The sequence below is a fragment of the Ahaetulla prasina genome, chromosome 4 (genome assembly GCF_028640845.1).
Source record: "Ahaetulla prasina isolate Xishuangbanna chromosome 4, ASM2864084v1, whole genome shotgun sequence".
NCBI lineage: Eukaryota > Metazoa > Chordata > Lepidosauria > Squamata > Colubridae > Ahaetulla > Ahaetulla prasina.
In genome coordinates, this window is record NC_080542.1 from 71648566 (window position 1) to 71668949 (window position 20384).

Below are 20384 nucleotides of genomic sequence, written 5' to 3' on the forward strand. Positions count from 1 at the left end.
TTTAAGCAGACAGAGAAGAGAGCGACCACTTCTGCTTCAATTGATTGTTATGGATATTTATAAGCAGACGGAATAAAACACAGGAGATCAGTCATTTAAATTGCAAGTATTAAATCTGACTTCTATTTTTTCTTTAAAAAAAAATTTTTTTTTTCCTCCCATCTACAATCAACACAATGAAATAAAATGGCGTTTACTTGTTGAGAAAGTGAAACTGAATGGAGATTTTATCTTATTGTACTGGACTGTGGATTGTTGGATTATTTTAGTTTGTTTAAGTATTTTATAAGGGGATTTTCAGCAAGAACTTTGCCATGAAGGTTTTTTCAGAAGAATGGATTCGTGACTTTATACAGGATTATACAGAAAGAATGTTTTTAATTACTCAACAATACGAATTGGAAAAAAATGGAGGCGTTTTGGATGAGAGTTTGGAGGAAATTAACCAAAGTAATCAGGACTTGGAATATGGAATGGATGTAAAGAAGCCTTTTTTAAAAAGTTTGGATGAAAAGCCTGAATTTGTGCTACAGGAGGCTGTCTCCCGAAATGGAAACATTCACAGGGTTAATGCTTTCCAAGAGTTCTCTTTTCGGATTGAGGGAATATACGGCAGTAACTCGTGGATTCTTGGACATAAGGAACTATTAGGAAATATTGTGATTGACTTTTCAAAAGGAGTAATGAAGGAAAGACAGAGACTAATGCATCAAAAATGGCAAGAGACAAAAGTATCATTTTTGAAAGAATTTTTTTTTTTTTGAAATATTAACAGAAAAAGATTTTAGCGTTTCTGAAAGACAATACGTAAGGAAGATTTGGAAGAAATGGGTTGATTATATGTTTTATAACCATCATAAAAGACTAGATATTTGGATTTATACTGGATTTTGACGAGGAAGGACTAAAGCTGAATAGATATTGTAATTTCTCTGTATTGAAATTTTATAATCTGTTGTATTGAATTTTAAATAGAATATTCTTGAAAGATCTTATGTAAGAAAGACTTGGGGAGAAAATTATATGGTTATAGAAGCTATAAGGGAGATATTCTCTGAACTGGATTGGATTTTTATGCTTTAGCTGGTTTTAAATATTTTAGGATTAATTTGTTCTACTGATCTATATATTTTATTACTGTTTATTGTTAATTTTTTGAAGGATTTTGGTTATGTAAGGAGGAAGTCAGAGCTAGAGAGGGAGAATTGGTATAATAGTTTTGGGGAAAAAAATTTTTTTAGCATATGTTTGTTTTATTTTTAACTATACCTTGTGTTTGTTCCGGGAAGCCAGGGGGGGAGGGGGGAGGGGGTTTGTGAAGGGAGAGGGGTTGGGGGGAAAGGGGGAAAAAAATTTTTTGTAAAACTTTTTGAATAAAAAAAAAAGAAAAATTCTGCAGGATTTATCTACATAAGAAAATTTCTCTATATACAACCATACATAGAAGTCAGCATACAAAATCAGGAACACAGAAGCAATATTGATAGAAGCAAGTCATTACAGGGTAGAGAGATACAGACACTAATTCTGTATAGCGGCACCCATTACAGAGGCCAAACCAACTCTTATATACAGTTCAGCAAGTCTAAGCCACGCCCAGACTCCAAACTGTCTCTTATGGCTCCATACAAATAAATAACTATATTTCAGTTTCCAGACAGTCCCCATTAGCTGATCTGCTGCAATGCCTAGTCCAGTCTACTCTGACACAATCTATAGTAGTGGGGTTGAGAAGTCAGCTCAGTAGCTCCTGCTTTACACGATGGTCTATCTCAGGGATGGTTAACCTTTTTGGTGCCAAGTGTCCAAAGCGCATGCACGAATGTACACACCTGTGCCCAAACCTCCAAAATGCAATACAAGGGCCCCCTCTCATGCACCCCACCCCCATGCATGCGCGCATGTCCCCCACCCTGTTTTGAGCCTGGAAAGCCTCCTGCACCAACCTGGAAGCCAAAAGAAGGGCACGGGGACGCCGCACAAGGCCCCTGCACCCCATTTTGGTGCATATGCCCCGCCCCCCCTTGGTTTCCAGGTTAGTGTAGGAGGCTTTCCAGGCCCAAAATGTGGCATGGGGAGGGCCTTGTGCGGTGCTCTGTCCCATTTTGGGCCTGGAAAGCCTCCTGCACCAACTTGCACCCCCCTGCATGCACCCCATTCAGGGAGTGCATGCACATCCCCCGCATGCCCTTTGTAGTCATTAAATGATTGAGCAGGGGTGCCAGAAGACCTGGTGTACTTACTCCTTTACATTTTTCTGTAGCTGCTGATAGATGCACCCAACCTATGCAAGGTGTAGTTAGGAAGCTAGCAAATGCAGTCTTTCTAAAGTCTAGAAATATTTTTTTCTAGCCAGAAAGCTAACAAATACATTTTTTTCTGAAATCCACAAAAAGCATTTCTAGTCTTCAGAAAACTGCCTTCGCTAACTTTATAGCTACACTTTGCATAGGCTGGGCATACCTGTTAGCTATAGAAAAGGTGAATGGCAAGTGGACCTGGGTGTGGTGGGGCAAGGAAGAGCCTGGACTTCCTAGGTATGGTGCTATCCTTTATTTATTGAACTCATTTGTAATTTTGAATATTAAATTTATACTACCCATGCTACCCATGTTTCCCAGAAAATAATACCTATCCCAAAAATAAGCCCTAACTTTTTACATGTGTATCTAATATAAACCCTACCTCAAAAATAAGCCATAATTAAGACCCCTTAAAAAAATAAATGAAGGAATTACAAAACTTACCTACTACCATAAGTGTGAATTCAAATCCTCTCTTGACAGATTTTCTATAAACTTGATTGGGGAGATTTGCAAACCCCACATAGCCTTCAAGATTCTTCTGTTGCTAGGATAAAAACAGGTGGTTAGGTTACTTATGTTTTAGCACAACTGACTTATTTATGCTATTTTTTAAGAACCATATTCTCTAACTATGACAATGGCTATATTCTTTGTACCTCATATTCTAACTACAATATCTAAACTCTTGCAAAACTTTCAGTCTCTCTTGTTATTTTAAAATATTTTGATATTCAGTATAATGGTGTATTCTGTTCTTGATAAATGAATACTATCTGATCTCAAATACAATATAGCATTGGCTTGAAATATTGTTTCTAATAAAAACCCTAAGTTCAGATAGACACAAGCTATCATCTGGAACTGGAACAGGCTGCAACATCTTCCTGAAGAATTCTATTAGTAAGTAGTATAATTTCTCACTAGTAAAATTATAAACCAATAAATTGTTTAAATAATTTGCTATCTTCTACATATTTATTAATTTTACTGAAGATATATATATATTTCCCTCCACTTTCTTAAAGATATGCTATTTAAGTACAAGAAAAAAATGCAATATTCTTTTTAAAGAAAATCAACCTTTAGAAAAAACAAGAATACTTACAGCTACTTTGTAAACAACATATTTCCATCATTTTACATGTCCATAAGTAAGCAAAATACAGCCAAAAGTCACAGGAAGTGAGGAATTCCAGTAATTTGGTAATACAAGCCAGATTCAGTTTTTATCAAAAAGAGAAAGAAAAAAATAGTGTTACTTACATTTGTACAATGAAGATTTGTGTGTGTGTGTGTCTATGTGTGCATGTAGTTTTATTGCTCAAAGCAATAAAGTATTTAGAATCATATAATAAATAAGCAATTAAAAGCAGAACTTTTAAAACAAATCCCAAAAGTAAAATCCACCATGGATATCATGAAACAGTACTGCCTGCCTTCCCAAGCCAGGAAGAAATGTGTCACAATTTCACTTTTATATTTTGAATGTCTAACTTTCATTATTATTCTATAAGAGAAGAAAAGATGCTAAGAACTCTTAAAAAGAATAAATTTAAAACTTTATCAGTGATTACTCATTTTAAAAAATATTAAAACATCAAGTAAAAAGTCAGTATATCTTTATTACTGCAGAAGATAGAGCAAAATTATATATTATATTATTAATTTAATTACATATTAAAACTTAGCAAATAGCTACCTTTCTGATTTTTTGTTAGAATAGTGTAAGCATCAGGGCTCATACGGCAGGACAGCCTTAATTTTCCTTATCACAGTCACTTTACAGATCACAACCTCTTTATGAGAGCTTTAAAAGGGAAACCATGGAACTAAGGAGAAGTTTAAACTTTTATGTATACACTCTCATTCAGTCAAGCCCTCTATGTTTATATTAAACAAAAATTGAATTTAAAAAATGGCACAGTTGGAGCATTACGCGAAGTTGTGTAAAATTCTCCTAACCACAACTGTCATCTGTTCTTTGAGCAGGAGTCACAAGTCTAAGAGAACCCCCAAATTGTGCACCAGGTTTGTCTGGGGTATTGCCAGCCCATCCAGAACTAAAAATAATACACCTCTAAATCACAAGGCCCTGTATACCCACAGCCACTCCATCTAGGGTTCAGTTGAAGCCTGTTTTAGCCCATCCAGGCCCCTTTAGCCTCTGAGCACTGTGAAAGAGCACTTGGATCACCAATAGTGGAGATGTAAAGCTAAGTATCAGCAGCAAATTGCTATCTCACACCGAAACTCACCAACAGTTTCATGTAGATCAGGGATACTTAAATCTGGCCTGTGGGACCAGCCTGGAAATATCAAAGGACAGGCCCTCAGTGCCTCTGCCAGCCAAAATGGGACATGTGCAGCGCCATGTGGCCTCTTTTCAGCCTCCCTGTGGGAGGCCTTTACACGGCTCATTTTTGGCTGGCAAAGGGCTGCTGGAGGCAAAAAAAATGACATGTGCCCCATTTTGCCCAATAAAGTGCTGCTGGAGGCCATTCGGGCTGAAACAGGGCAGACTGCGCCCCGTTTTGGCCGGCAGGGTGCTGCAAGTGTCCGTCCCGACTTCCACCTGCTCCTCACACACACACACCCCGCCGGCCCGTGGAGGAGAACTACAATGCTGATCCGTACTTTCAAGAAATCCAGTTTGACACCCATGATAAAAAGGTTTGACACCCATATTAAATAAAAAGTTTGACACCCATATTAAAAAGGAGCACAGAGAATGCCCCAGAGGAATGGCTGTGAGCTGGACTTCTTACTCCTTATCAACATCAATTGGAACTGGCCAGAGAAAGGAACTGAACCAATGCAACACTGCAAAACTCAGCCCTAAGTCCCATAATTAGTCCAAAAGTATACCATGGTCGATAGTACTGAAAGCTGCCAAGAGGCCAAGGAGAGCAAAGATGGATGGATTCATTCGGCTCTCCTCAGAGATCAACCAATGCTATTTCTATCCCTTGACTGGGCCTGAAACCTGACCAAAAAGGATCTAGATAATCTGTTTCATCCAGGACCCTCTAGAGTTGCAAAGCCAGTTATTTTTCCTAGAAAGGTCATGAGGTTATGTTGCTATTGCTCTCTGACAAAATGATCATATTTGTAGTATGACCACTGTCTTGATTTGGGCCATGGATGACCTGGATAAACCCATACCTGGGTTGTCCTGAACTCCTGGTCCACTTGAGGCCAAACCCAGGAATAGCAGATTGAATTCCCCAGTGAAACTCCATTGCCAACTGAGATGGTCTCCAGCAGGTCAGCTGGGGAAATTGCTACACAGCAGAGAGCTGGTAAAGCAGAATTCTTCTACTTCATCACTTTCCTCTGGACGCCTCAATCCATCTATCTGATGATTGTATGTTTTTCTTCTTAATGGATTGGCTGCACATGAAGAATTGTCCTGACAAGATGTCTAAGAAAGGTAAAGGTTTTCCTCACATATGTGCTAGTTGTTCCTGACTCTAGTGGGCGGTGCTCATCTCCATTTCAAAGCTGAAGAGCCAGCACTGTCTGAAGACGTCTCTGTAGTCATGTGGTCGGCATGACTAAATGCCAAAAGCATGCAGAACGCTGTTATCTTCCCACCAAAGGTGGTCCCTATTTTTCTACTTGCATTTTTTACATGCTTTCAAACTGCTGGGTTGGCAGAAGCTGGGACAATTAAAGGAGTTCTCCCTGTTACGCAGCACTAGGGATTCGAACCACTGAACTGTCAACCGTTCGATTGACAAGCTCAGTGTCTTAGCCACTGAGCCACTGTGTCCCCATGTCTAAGAAACATCTTGAGAAAAGGGGAAAATACTGATAGGCAACAGGACTTGATGTTTACTGAAGAGCCAATTTAGTGTGGTTAAAATGTTGGCCTAGAAACCAAGTACTGGGCCTGCTATAGGCATGAAAGCTGGCTGGGTAACTTTATGCCAGTCACTTTTTCTCAGCCCAACCTAAAGCAGGAGCATTAGGAATGTTATACCCCCGAGTTAATATGAGAAAGGTGGGATAAAAATCTAATAATAATATTGAATTACTTTGGGTGGTGCTGAAAAATTGCTCTGCACTGCATCACCCAAAATAATTCATAAAAGGATCATGTCTGGATTTCAGGCACTTGGCAGCCTGTTCGCTTCTACAACCTGTTGCCAGGCACCCTGTGATTATGCGATCACATTTGCAATCTTTTTTGTTAGCTTCTGGAGAAACTGACAGGGAAGGGTCAGACAGTTTGAGATGTGTTCTTCAACAATAGATTTCAAATCTTGAACCAATGGATTTTCCCCTCCTTTCCATGCAGGAGAAAGAAAAGGACCTCAAATCTGATGGAAAATGTTAACGAAACTGACACTTTGAATGTTTCTACACAGGCTGTGAGAGGAAAAGGATGTAGCAAAAGAGGCTGATTCTGAAGAAGAGATAAAACAGGGTGTCAAACTCAATTTTATTGAGGGCCGCCTCAGGGTTGTGTTTGACCTCAGAGGGCCAGGGGGCGTGGCCAGGTGGCCATGGCTGGGGGCATGGCCAGGGTGGGCATGGGCATGGCAGCACTCAGCCTCCTGAAGCACTCTGCCGGGATTAATTACAAAATGTGGGCTTTGCTTTGTGACATCCAGATCCAGCAAGCAAGGGGTATGGCCTGCACAAAAAATACACTTCTGTTTGGTTATGAAGAAGTATCTCCAAAGTCAGATGTAGACTAAATGTAGATTGACTTTTAGCTACACACCTTTCCAGCAAATAGCAAATTTTGAAGCTCCAGGAAAAGAGGAATTTTAGGATGAGTAACCAGTTGGAGATTCCTAAAGGAATACTGGGAAACTGTATTTTAGAGAACATTTGAGGGAGGGATGAAGAATAGTCCTTCTCTGTCTGACTAGTAAATGAAAATAAGAGCAAACTCCACTCCCTTCTACTACTGACGATATTATCTAGTTTGGTAAGGAAACATCTGCAAGAAAACCATCAAGCTCAGAGAGCACCAAGGACCCCACAGTTCAATCCTGAGCTATGAATATTCTCTTCTATCAATAAACACTTTTTGGTTAAAGTGACTCAGAATCTGTCTTATATGAGATGGCTCCCATTGGATTTCATTCTAAATTTTGGTATGATTTTTGTAAATAAGGAATGTAAAATTATAATGGCTGAGCCTTTGATCCTTCATATATCAAGCAAAAAAAATATACAAAGCTAAGGGATAAACAAATAAAAAACAGATTTGAAAAAAGAAAAGGCACAGGAAAGAAAATGTGAAAATGTAAAAAAAAAGAAAAAAAAAAGAAAAAAAAAGAGGAAAGAAGGAAAACCGAAAAAGAATGACATCTTTCTTTGGTACAGATATAAGTAAAAATATATATCAAACTCTTACTCTTAAGATTAACATTTGTCTATATTATTTCTATAATCCCACATCTAATCATCAAAGCCCCAGATCAACTTTTAAATTTCAGTTTCTCACAAAAAGTTCAGTAATGGTTCGTAACAGTTTAATTACTATTTGTTAAGGAAACCACAACTGATTTAATAGCACTAAACTCTAAATAAAACAGGAATGCTCTAGTGTAGACCCATGCTTCTCAACTTTGCAACTATAAGGTGTACGGACTTCAATTCCCAGAATTCCCCAGGTAGCATGAAGTTTACCCATCTTAAACTTGCCAAGACTAACAACACTGATCTACAGATAGGGACTTTTTCATTCCTCTTTTACTGGTTCGTTCTTACTTATGAGCAATTATAATGCAAAATCCTCACTTCCACCCCATTCCGGAGCAAACAGAATTCCCTCACTAACCTGCTTTACACCTCCGTTCCCCTGTATGCAGGGCAACAAAAGAAAACCATGTGACTACCAGTTTTTTTAAAAAATGCAATCAGACCTTCCAACTTCCGGGGGGGGGGGAGATCTCATGAAGTTAGAAGGTCTGATTGAACTTTTTTTTTTTAATGATAGGCACATGGACTTTTGTTGCCCTGCATGCCAGAGAATGGAGTTGGAAAGCAGGTTAGTGAGGGAATTCTATTTGCTGCAGGATTTTGCAGGAGACCACCAAAAACAGGCCGCTGGGGGGTAGGCATGTCCCATTTTCGCTAGTGGAGGCACCACGGGCCACTCCTTTGCTATTTCCAGGCTGGCACTGAGGCTCAGATCTAAACACTCCATGGGCCAGATCCAGCCCGCAGGCCTTGAGTTTGATATCCCTTAGCTAAAGGCTCTATATCTTGGCATTTAGAGCCTTTCAGAATGCTGGCTTTAGTAGTATTTTCTTCTCTGAAGGAGAAAACACTATTAAATACCATTGATCTCATGACTGTTTGTAAATTGTGCAATTTGGAGAAGAAACTTTCCAAACCATCACAGGAATATGGAATCCATGCAGGATGGAGTGAGGCAACAGAATGGTAAGTGGGCCTTGGTGTGGAGAGGTCTGCACACTGGTGGGCCTGTCTGGCTCATACTTCTCAGCACATGGCACATTTCCATGTGCAGGTGGGTGCCAGGCCTCCCCCACTCCCTGAGACATGACCACAACAGGAAGAGCTCAAATTGTTGAGTGAGGTGATTACACTTAATAACTGCAATGACTTACAAGTAAAATTCTGGGCTTGATTGTGGTTGTAAATTGAGGTCTCCCTATATACTAATTGTAAAACTTTGGTGCCAGGAGAAAAATGTTCTTTACAAATAAAACATATGCAATATACATTAGGTCTATTAAAAGTTTAATTATTTTAGGAGAGAGAGAGTGAGAGAGAAATGACATTGCCAGACAACTGGGCGGCACCTTAATTGGACCATATGACTGATTGATTGGGGAAGGAGAAAAACTTTTACTTTTAATTAAGTGAAAACCACGGGAATTTACCTGCCTCAGAGTTTTGCTTGTTATAGGTGTATTACTCGGAACCCTGACATTAAACAGACTCTGCTAATTTTCCGCTCTGAATGAAACAGCTCTCTGAGGTCCTGAGCTTCAGTTGCTACCTGGTCTAACCCAGGAGCAGGAAGACTCAGGGAAGATGAGATGGAGAAGAAATGGGACAAGACTGCGGGAGCCTGCAGAGGGTTCCTGGGAAGCCAACAGGACCCCTCCGGATACCAACTGCATGCCAGGTGGGTGCCCAGTCCAAAGTCTGCACCACATGGCCTATCTCTGGAGACCTGTATCAGGTGCAGGAGGACCTCAGTGGCCAAGGCCCATTCCAGGAGACGGTGAAGAATTGTCCCATGACCTCGACCAGAGAGGACAATCCTCGAGTGGAGGGTGATGAGGCCACTAGATCTGAGTGACTCCAGAAATACCAGACTGCGATGTCTGATATCAGACTGCCAGACCTTGGAGGAGTTGCCGGAAAGGTTCGACCGGTTGAGCCTAAACGGTATGGGGTGCTCGCACTGGCCCAAACATACGGGATTGATCTTGAACCAGCCAATTTTGATGGGACGGGTCTCCAGTGGGACGGGTCTAGCACTGCAGCATTCTGACCAGCCAGTCCTCCACTGCTTCTTTCAGTCCAGTCGAGCTTGGGATTATTTCTACCCCAGAGGGACCAGTCTACCTCTACAGTGAGCCGGGTGACTAGCCCTCCATGGCTTCCTGTGGCACAGCCAACCCCACTGAGACATCAGAGAACAGCCAGCCTTCTAAGTCAGCCTCAGTTCCCACCGAATTTTCAAGTACCATCTGGCTTGGCCTACCACCTGGGTCATGGCTGGGTCCAAGTGCAATGGATCCTTGCCCCTGTGCCACCAGCTTGGGTTGCAACTCCACCAAGCTTTAGAGCTACCTTCAATGGAGACCCAGACAAGCTAGTTTTCTACCTGAACGGGCCATGGGTCCACACTGGTGAATACGGAGGCAACTACCTCCATGACAAAGTGATAGTCCAGGCCATCACTGACAACCTAACAGGGGAAGCAACAGTGTGGGTGTCCCAACTGTATGCAGACACGCCAGAACTGGCAAACATCAATGTTTCTCTGCAGGAGCTGAGGGCCAGATTTGAGGATGAATCCCAAGTCCAGGAAGCCGAGGAGGAAATCAAGGGGATGCAACAGTGAATCATTTGACTCATGACTAACATTAATCTATTTGCTAATATTTTAGCAAAAATCTTGTAATCAGTGTTCAAAAGCGATATCGGCCTATAGTTTTCTGGTTTATTACAGTCTTGGTCTTCCGTTGATATCAATGAAATAAATGCCGTTCTCCATGAAGGAGGCACATCTCCTCCAGATTGAATTTTGTTAAATAAATCTTTAAGCGATTCTACCATTTCAAACTGTAAATTTTTATAATAGGCAGCTGTTAGTCCATCTGTTCCTGGGACCTTGAGCTCCATCGGGCAAGCGGAAGAGCAGCCGAGGAGAGCCTCCATGATGAAATACTTCCAATGCTTCCAGCAAGGCCAGAGAGGCTGAGTGCCTGGCCCCATCCCCATCCCACAAGCAAAGGCCTGAGTTGGCCAAGCTGAAAAAGCCTCCATGAAAAGCTATGGAAAGGGAAAATTTGCCCACCAAGCCAATGAGGTCTCCCCCCAGTGGGAACTCCCATCCCAGATAGGCAATTCATTCCCTCCTTCGCTGAAATTGACCTGCCCATCATCGAGCTATTAAAAACTGAGAGGGTAGCACAGCAACCACTGCCAAGCCTAAACTGGACTTTAGAATGGAAGTGGGCATTCAGGGTGCTGAAAGCCCTATTTGCCAAGGAGCCAATCCTCAGGCACCCTAATCCAGAACAGCCCTTCATAGTCCAAGCTGACTCTAGCAACAAGGTCATTACGGCAATTCTGTTTCAGAAGACCGCCGACAGAAACTGTATGAAAACCTTGCACTTGGCCAGGAGGCAATCTTGGTGGCCATATATGAAAAAAGATATTGAGCACTATGTCAAAAGCTGTGCCACTTGTGCAGCTATGAAAAAAATGGCTAGGGAAGCCCCCAGGTCTGCTTCAGCAGGTGATAGACCCATCCAGACTCTAGGAAGAAATTGCCATGTATTTCATTATTAAGCTCCCAAGAGTGGGGAAAACATGGTTATTTGGACCGTAATAGATTTGTTCTCAAAGCAAGCCCATTTCATAGCTTGCCCAGGGGTCCCATCAGCAAAAAAGCTGGCCAGACTGTTTGTAAGGCAGATTTACAGCATGCAGCATCTCTGATGGGCGTAGGGAGGGTCCAATTCACTGCTAAGTTCTGGAGGAGTTCATTAGATCCATTGGTCAGCTTCAGGGTGACTATTGGGTCCTCTCAGGGGTTTAGCTCAGCATTTCATTTGCGTACCAATGGGACCGTGGAACGCACAAACGCAATGGTGGAGCTTGTCAAGTATCAGCAGTCTAATTGGGCAGAGTTACTGCCATTCGCCAAGATGGCATACATTAATGTGGTGCACAGCAGCAACGGCCTGACCCCTTTCCAGATCACCAGTGATATAGAATTTGTTCCCAAGCCTGAAACTCACCAGGGAGCCCCCTCAACCATGTCACTAAATGAATGGAGTCACTGAAGGAGGGGTGGGAAAATACCAAGCGGGTTTTATGAGAAGCAGTAAAACCCCATAAAACACAACCCAAATAATGCCACAGCCCCCAGGTGCCATTCCAAGTTGGGAGTAAGGTCTATCTCTCAACGAAGTACCTTGAATTGGACTGGATTTAGTTTTCTGAGGATTTGGAGTTTCCTTTGGGGCACATGCATTATGTCCTGCTATGAAGGCTCCCAAATGTTCAATCAAGGGTTAGGGTGGAGGTGCCTGGTTCATGCCCCACTGTGGAGGTGGAGATATTGTAGACAGGTGGAAGGAGTTGAAGCACTCCCGTGGCCCACTGTAAGTGTGAACGGGCTGCCAAGCACTGCAATGGCTATAACTTCAGGCATCAGTTTTAAGTGTCTTCATTCATGATCACTGTAATTCTGAATGATCACTGAATGAACGATTGTAAGTGAAAGACAACCTGTAAAATCTTGTAATCTTTATTTCTGAAATTTCATAACTCTTCTATATGTCTACTATGCTAAGACTGTTAAGTTATAATAGGTCCTTACACTGCAACATCAATCTGTTGCTGGAAAGCAAATGGATAAGCCTATTTCGCAATTTATCCAAAGATAATGTAATTAACATAAATTCTAACACAAAATATTGCAACAAATATCTGAAACTTATTCTAACTACTCTTACCCTTCTGTTTATTTTTGCCTACAAGTCAGTACTGGCTTCTGGTGACTACCTGGAATTTTCCTGATAAGATTTTTGTAAGAAGTTTGCCAGTGTCTTCTTACTGGTGCTTGGAATGACAGGCACAAAGTCACCTAGTTGACTTTGTACCTACTTTGTACCTAAAACAGGACTAGAACTCTCCCAGTTTCTAGCTTAATGTCTTAACTACTATACCAAACTGGCTGTTTTACCATTCAATGAGGCAAAATTGCAACCCTAGTTCTCAAAGTAGTAAGTCTTATTTACAAGCAAAACAATCATGGTTGAAAATACCATTAATTACAGGGGGGGGGGAATCAAGGTATCAGTATCATTATAAAAATAGGAGCCAGTTCAGTCTAGTGGCTAAGGCACCAGGATAGAAAGTTTAAGTCCTACCTTAGCCATGCAAGCCAGCTGCGTGAAAAGGTTGGACCAGTTGCTTTCTCAGCCCAACCTAACGCACAGGGTTGTTGTAATTGTCAGGAAAATAGGTGAAAGAAGGTATATTGGATATGTTTGCACCTTGAGTTATATGTAAAAATAATAAAGCCAAGTTATTAAATAAATAATTAAAATAAAACATGAAAAAGATATGGGTATCCTTATAAACAAAATGGTTCCCATAAGGTGCACTTTTTTAATACTTCTGCATAAATATTACCTAGAATGCAATTTATTCTTCACACAAACCTTAAAACAATATAGGGAAACAGAGTATTTTATCTATTAGGACTTGTGTGAAAAACAGATTATGCTTTAAGTCATATGTATGCAAACATACTGAAAAAAATCAAAAGGATTAAGCTCTACTGTAACTAAGTCACACGTTTTAAGTATGCAATAAAAAATAACTGAAATTATTCTGAGCAGTACTGAAATACCTCCCTAAAACCTGTTTCCCCTCTTTATCAAAACAGTATTCTTCTTCTATTGCCAATTATCCTGAAATTGCAGAACAAGGATAACATCTGGCCTATGCCACAGCAGTGTAGTTTTATCAAAACTAGTTGCAAATTATCTTAAGAAGTATCACAATCAGTCAAAAGGAAGTTTATTTATTTATTTATTTATTATTTAAATTTTTATACCGCCCTTCTCCCGAAGGACTCAGGGCGATTCACAGCCAGATAAAAAATACAATAATAAATACAATTAAAATACAATTAAAAAACTTATTCAAATTGGCCGAAATTAAAATTTAGAATAAATAATAAAAACTCGTTAAAAACCCATTAATTAAAAAACTAACCCAGTCCTGCGCAGATGAATAAGTGAGTTTTAAGCTCGCGACGAAAGGTTCGGAGGTCCGGAAGTTGACGGAGTCCTGGGGGGAGTTCATTCCAGAGGGCGGGAGCCCCCACAGAGAAGGCCCTTCCCCTGGGCGTCGCCAGACGACACTGTCGCGCCGACGGCACCCTGAGGAGTCCCTCTCTGTGAGAGCGCACGGGTCGGTGAGAGGTATTCGGTAGCAGTAGGCGGTCCCGTAGATAACCCGGCCCTATGCCATGGTCCTATATATATATGAAAATGAATCTTACCTTTCAATTTAATGAAATTTGTTTTGCACAAACACAAAACAATCTCTGAAATATTGACATTACATTAGATCCACTATTAATCTTAATGCATCTTATCTATTAAGTTTAAAATTCACTTTATTAAGTGAAATAAAATTTGTTTAATGAAGTAATAAAAATATATGACAGTGGCTGTGCTGTAGCAATCATAATTTCAAAATAGGGTCATTTCATCAACGGGGGAAATATGTCATAACTTTGAATGGTCGCTAAGATTGTTCAAAATTTAGGACTATATATAATAGATTTAAAGTGCAGATAGCTAGATTTAATTTGAACATAAGATCTTTATGGCAATCTCTACATAACAATGGCAGAATTAATTAGAGAGGTTGTTAGTACTCCATTTCTGCATGCTTTGAAGAAGTTGGAGAGCCACATCTCAAGAGACACATCACTTTTTGTAAAGTCTCAAAGGAAAATCTCCCCTGATAATTTTAGCAACCATCCAGCTCTAGTACATGAAAACAGCCTAGCAAGTATTTTGATCTCAAATTGTTTAGGGGCCTTGTATGGTCGAATCAAAACTTAAAACCTGGTTTGGTAACTAGCAACAAGTACAGCAACTACAACTGGATGTAATTTATGAATAGTCAAGCAAACCAGCTGCCATATTCTATATGAGATGTAGTGTCTAGATGAAGCATAAGCACAGGTTACAATAATTTAAATAATAGGTTAATAGCATTAAGATGTTGTGCATTGTGCTCGCGGCAGTTATTTAATAGGTTCGAAGGTTATGGGGGAGATTGCGTTCCTTTTAGTGAGGGTGGTCCTATTTGTACGGTAAGTGGGAGGGGCAGATATGGCGGAAGTGAGGGCTTGTATCGTTCTTTGGGGGCGCGTGCTCGATGTTTGAAGGTGATCACGCGCCCCGATCCCTCAGACTTTTCCCGTTCCCCGGATGGTCAAGACCCTCAGAGCCCGGGCCTCCAGTTGATGCTGTGCAACGCACGGTCCGTGGCCAATAAGGCCCCCCTAATTTGTGATCTTATTCAGGAGGGTGCCGCGGACCTTATGGGCATTACGGAAACCTGGTTGGGCACAGAGGGGGGCGTGCCCCTTGTTGAAATGTGCCCACCGGGTTTCCGAGCATTTCATCGACCGAGGGCCCAAGGTAGGGGTGGCGGGGGTGGCGGTTGTTATTAAAGAAAGTCTAGAGCCAAGGGAGACCACTGTGCCTCAGATTGCCGGCTGTGAATCCCTCTTTGTGAGGTGGGGTCATAGATGTCAGATAGGCTTGCTGATCACGTACCTGGCTCCTTGCTGCATGACAGCAGCCCTGCCCGAGCTCCTGGAGGTGCTTGCTGGAGTGGCAGTTGAGACCCCCAGACTTATGGTCATGGGGGACTTTAACTTGCCATCGGCCGGCATGTCATCGACAGTAGCTCGGGAGTTCATGGCTTCCATGACGGCCTTGGATCTGACTCAAGTAGTTGATGGCCCTACTCACATTGGGGGAGGCATGCTGGATCTGATTTTTATCTCTGGACAGTGGTTGAAGGATCTGGACTTGAGAGAATTAGTCACTGAACCTTTGTCATGGTCAGATCACTCTATCCTTTGTCTAGACTTTCGGACCGCCGCTCAACACCGCAGGGAGACGGAACCGATATGATGGTTCCGTCCCAGGCGCCTGATGGACCCGGAGAGGTTTCGGACGGAGCTTGGGCCGTTTCGTGAGGGTCTGGTTCACGGCTCGGCTGAAGAACTAGTCACGGCTTGGGAACTTGCCGCGGCCGGGGCTCTAGACCGTGTCGTGCCTTTGCAGCCTCTGACCCGGCGCAGGTCTCAACCAGCCCCTTGGTTCTCCGAGGGGCTGAGAGAGATGAAACGCCGGAGAAGACGCCTAGAGAGTTCCTGGAGGTCCAGTCGTTCCGAGGCTGATCGGACATTAGTTAGGTCATACAATAGGACCTACCTAGTGGCAATGAGGGAAGCGAGACGTTGCTACGTCTCCTCCCTCATTGCATCGGCAGATAACTGCCCGGCCACCCTGTTTCGGGTGACTCGCTCTCTCCTTCAACAGGGGAGCGGGATGACCCGTTGCAGGGACGTGCCGAGGAGTTTAGTGGTTATCTATACGATAAAATCGTTCAGCTTCGGGAGGGCTTGGATCACAATTGGGTGGATCCAGATGAGAGGTCGAAGAGCTGTCTTGTTGAGACTGTTTGGGATGAGTTTGACCCTGTGGCTCCCGAGGACATGGACAGGTTATTGGGGAGGTTGAATGCCACCACATGTTTACTGGACCCGTGCCCCTCCTGGTTGGTGCTGGCCACACAGGAGGTGACACGAGGCTGGCTCCAGGGGATTACGAATGCTTCTTTGCTGGAGGGGGTCTTCCCTGCCGCCGTGAAAGAGGCGGTGGTGAGACCTCTCCTCAAGAAGCCTTCCCTGGACCCAGCTGTTTTAGGTAATTATCATCTGGTCTCCAACCTTCGCTTTGTGGCGAAGGTTGTAGAGAGTGTGGTGGCACGTCAATTACCCCAGTACATGGATGAAACTGTCTATCTAGACCCGTTCCAGTCCGGCTTTCGGCCCGGATACAGCACGGAGACGGTTTTGGTCGCGTTGGTTGATGATCTCTGGAGGGCCAGGGATAGGGGCTGTTCCTCAGCCTTGGTCCTATTAGACCTCTCAGCGGCTTTTGATACCATCGACCATGTATCCTGCTGCACCGGTTGGAGGGATTGGGAGTGGGAGGCACCGTTTATCGGTGGTTCTCCTCCTATCTCTCTGACCGGTCGCAGACGGTATTGACGGGAGGGCAGAGGTCGACCCCGAAGCACCTCACTTGTGGGGTGCCGCAGGGGTCGATTCTCTCGCCCCTCCTGTTCAACATCTATATGAAGCCGCTGGGTGAGATCATCAGTGGTTTCGGTGTGAGTTACCAACTGTATGCTGATGATACTCAGCTATACTTTTCCACACTGGGCCACCCCAACGAAGCTGTTGAAGTGCTGTCCCGGTGCCTGGAGGTCATACGGGTCTGGATGGGGAGAAACAGGCTCAAGCTCAATCCCTCCAAGACAGAGTGGCTGTGGATGCCGGCACCCCGGTACAGTCAGCTGCAATTGCGGCTGACTGTTGGGGCAAGTCATTGGCCCCAATGGAAAGGGTGCGCAACTTGGGTGTTCTCCTGGATGGACGGCTGTCTTTTGAAGACCATTTGATGGCCGTCTCCAGGGGAGCCTTTTACCAGGTTCGCCTGGTCCGCCAGTTGTGCCCCTTCCTGGACCGGGATGCCCTATGCATGGTCACTCATGCTCTCGTGACATCTCGCCTGGATTACTGCAATGCTCTCTACATGGGGTTTCCCTTGAGGAGCACCCGGAGGCTCCAGTTAGTCCAGAATGTGGCTGCGCGGGTGATAGAGGGAGCCCCTCGTGGCTCCCATGTGACACCACTCCTGCGCAGACTGCACTGGCTGCCTGTGGTCTTCCGGGTGAGCTTCAAGGTTTTGGTAACCATCTTCAAAGCGCTCCATGGCTTAGGGCCGGGCTACTTACGGGACCGTCTACTGCCACCGATTGCCTCTCACCGACCCGTGCGCTCTCATAGGGAGGGACTCCTTAGGGTGCCGTCCGCCAGGCAGTGCCGACTGGCGACACCCAGGGGAAGGGCCTTCTCTGTGGGGGCTCCCACCCTCTGGAATGAACTTCCCCCAGGACTCTGCCAACTTCCTGACCTTTGAACCTTCCGCCGCGAGCTTAAAACACATCTATTTATCTGTGCAGGACTGGACTAGAATTTTAATTTTAAATTTAATTTTAATGGGGTTTTTATCATTTTAATTGTAATTTTAAATTTCGGCCTATTTAAATAAGTTTTTTAATTTAGTGTTTTATCTTGTATTATATTTGTATTTTTATCAGGCTGTAAACCGCCCTGAGTCCTTCGGGAGATAGGGCGGTATAAAAATTTGATTAAATAAATAAATAAAATAAATAAATAAGATAACCCTATGCAAAAAGACATAATTGGAATACTAGGTAAAAGCTAAAATTACTATAGCTGTAGTAGAGGTCATTTTCATTATGGTAATGATTGCTCTAGAATCATCCTCAGCTATATAATTTAAATAAAGAAGTATAACTTCATTTAGAACGTAAAAATGCCATCAATCCTTTACTCAAAAACTATTTTTTTATAAAGATTCCATGCCAAAATTCATATTCAATTCCTAATAATTGTCACCAGAGTTAAATAGCATTCAGGATAAAATAGTACTTGGTTGCATGCCACTAAGCATGCAGAAGCACAGTCACCTAATACTATTTTATTGGAACATTCTTGCAAGTAGATGTAGAACCTTCAATTAACAAGGATAACTTTTTTGCTCCAATGGGCCAGATAATCTATTGAAAAAATATAATGGATGCGTGTGTTGCTGTTTATGCGCCTGAGACTTTTAGAAGCTTTCGATATCATCAGGATTTTCAAACTTGGAACTGGCTGGGAACATACTTATTGGAAAATTCTGGAAGTTGAAGTCCGCACAGGTTAAAATAGATAAGCTTGAAAACCACTGCCATAAATCAATGTACTATTGTGAACCATCTGAAGAAGTTGAGAACAGGAGGCACAGTTTAGTCAAGTGTCTCTTATCTTAATGGCACATTCCTAATACTAATATAGCACTATAATGTATTGTAGTGTATATGATGCTAATAGTCTTGAAACCGCAGAGTGCCACAGAGTTCTATTTTATTCCCCACCACCACCTCCTATCCCATACTTTTATCTGTATTAAGCTGCTAGTACTTTTGTTAAAAATGTGCAGCTGAATGCCTTCTCTATACACATAGTACCTGTATTATTTTACTATCATATTCAGGTCATAGGCCTTGAGTACCGGTTCCTGACTGGATCATGCTGTGGCTTGATTAAGGTACAGCAAACTAAATTGAATCCAGACAGGTCTTGTAACTAAAATATTATTTTTAACTACACTAAAATCTTGAATCTACTTTTTGTATCATTACATTTTCAATACCAGAGATCACAAGTGTAATACACAACTTTTTTAAACAGAGTCAGCTACTCTGTTATATGGAAATATTGAAGAGGATGTGTCAGCTACTCTGTTATATGGAAATATTGAAGAGGATGTGTCAGCTACTCTGTTATATGGAAATATTGAAGAGGATGTGGCATTTACCCTACATTCAGAGACACCCACCCTGGCCGGGAATAGGAAGCCTAACGGGTGGGATGGGTCATCCTCCTAACACCCTTAAAAAGAATGTTCAGGTAAGTCAACATCAATGTGTGTTGTTCGAATAGTCCATACATTGGGATATACCCAAGCTAATGGACCCTGTGTTGTGTCTGCGCCTCCCAAGCCGGGCCCCCTGCCAGAAAGTGACTTGGAAAGTGAGGGGGAAGGCCATCAGGACTTACCTCTGGAGCACCGGCTCCTCTGGCTCAGCTCCAGGAGCCAGAAGCAGGCCAGGTGGAGGAGATAACAAGGCCTCCATCCCCTGACTCTCCCCCCCAGGCCACGCCTCCAGACCCGGCTGATGGCAATCAGGCCTGGCTGGATCCCAGGTTTTGGAGATACGAGAGGCGGCTAAAACAAAGGAAGGGGTGGGGCAGACCAAGAGAGTGCTGAGTCACGGAACCACACCCCACAGAGTATAAAAGCAGCCCTGGCTGCTTTTGTGTTCCGTGACAAGCAAAAATTGAGCTGAACTCTTTGACTCGTGGAGAAGTGAGCTGAACTCTTTGACTTGTGGAGAATTGAGCTGAACCTTTGGCCTGGATTAATGACTTCTTGTTGCCCGGCAACCCCAAATAAGGGAGACTTTGGCAGGCAGCTGCAGATTCCCTGCCAGGACTGATAGCAGCCGTGAACTCAATTACTGGCTCGTTTAGCCAGCTCGCGTAGCTGAGGCTGGGAGGGGACAGAACATCCTGGGTGGGAGACTGACTAGTCCCTACGTCCTGGGTGGAGTGCACACTCTGTAACATCCTACGTCCAAACGATGCTTCCGCCGAAGCATAGCTATCTAACTTGTAATGGCGTATAAATGGGGATAACGACGACCAAATAGCTGCCCTACAAATGTCACTAACTGAAGCTTGAGTAGCCCAAGATGCTGTTGTTGCAGCATTACGAGTTGAATGTGATAAAATTCTGCCTGGCACAGGTTTGGATTTAAGTTCGTATGCCTTTGCAATGCACACATTCAGCCATCAACCCACAGTGGTTGAAGAAACCTTCTTCCCCATTGAAGATGGATGAAAGAACACCAGAAGGTCTTCAGTTCATCAAAAAGAAGATG

The 20384-nt window shown here is 43.0% G+C and overlaps 1 protein-coding gene across 2 annotated transcripts in view; it reads right to left on the minus strand.

The window, feature by feature from the left end:
- Positions 1–20384, minus strand: part of SEPTIN7 (septin 7) — a 96870-nt gene that overhangs the window by 56942 nt on the left and 19544 nt on the right. For both annotated transcript variants that reach the window (XM_058184227.1, XM_058184226.1), the window contains exon 2: positions 2748–2850. In XM_058184227.1, the coding sequence (XP_058040210.1) occupies positions 2748–2757 (10 nt within the window). In that variant the 5' untranslated portion in view covers positions 2758–2850. The remainder of the gene's footprint in view (positions 1–2747; positions 2851–20384) is intronic.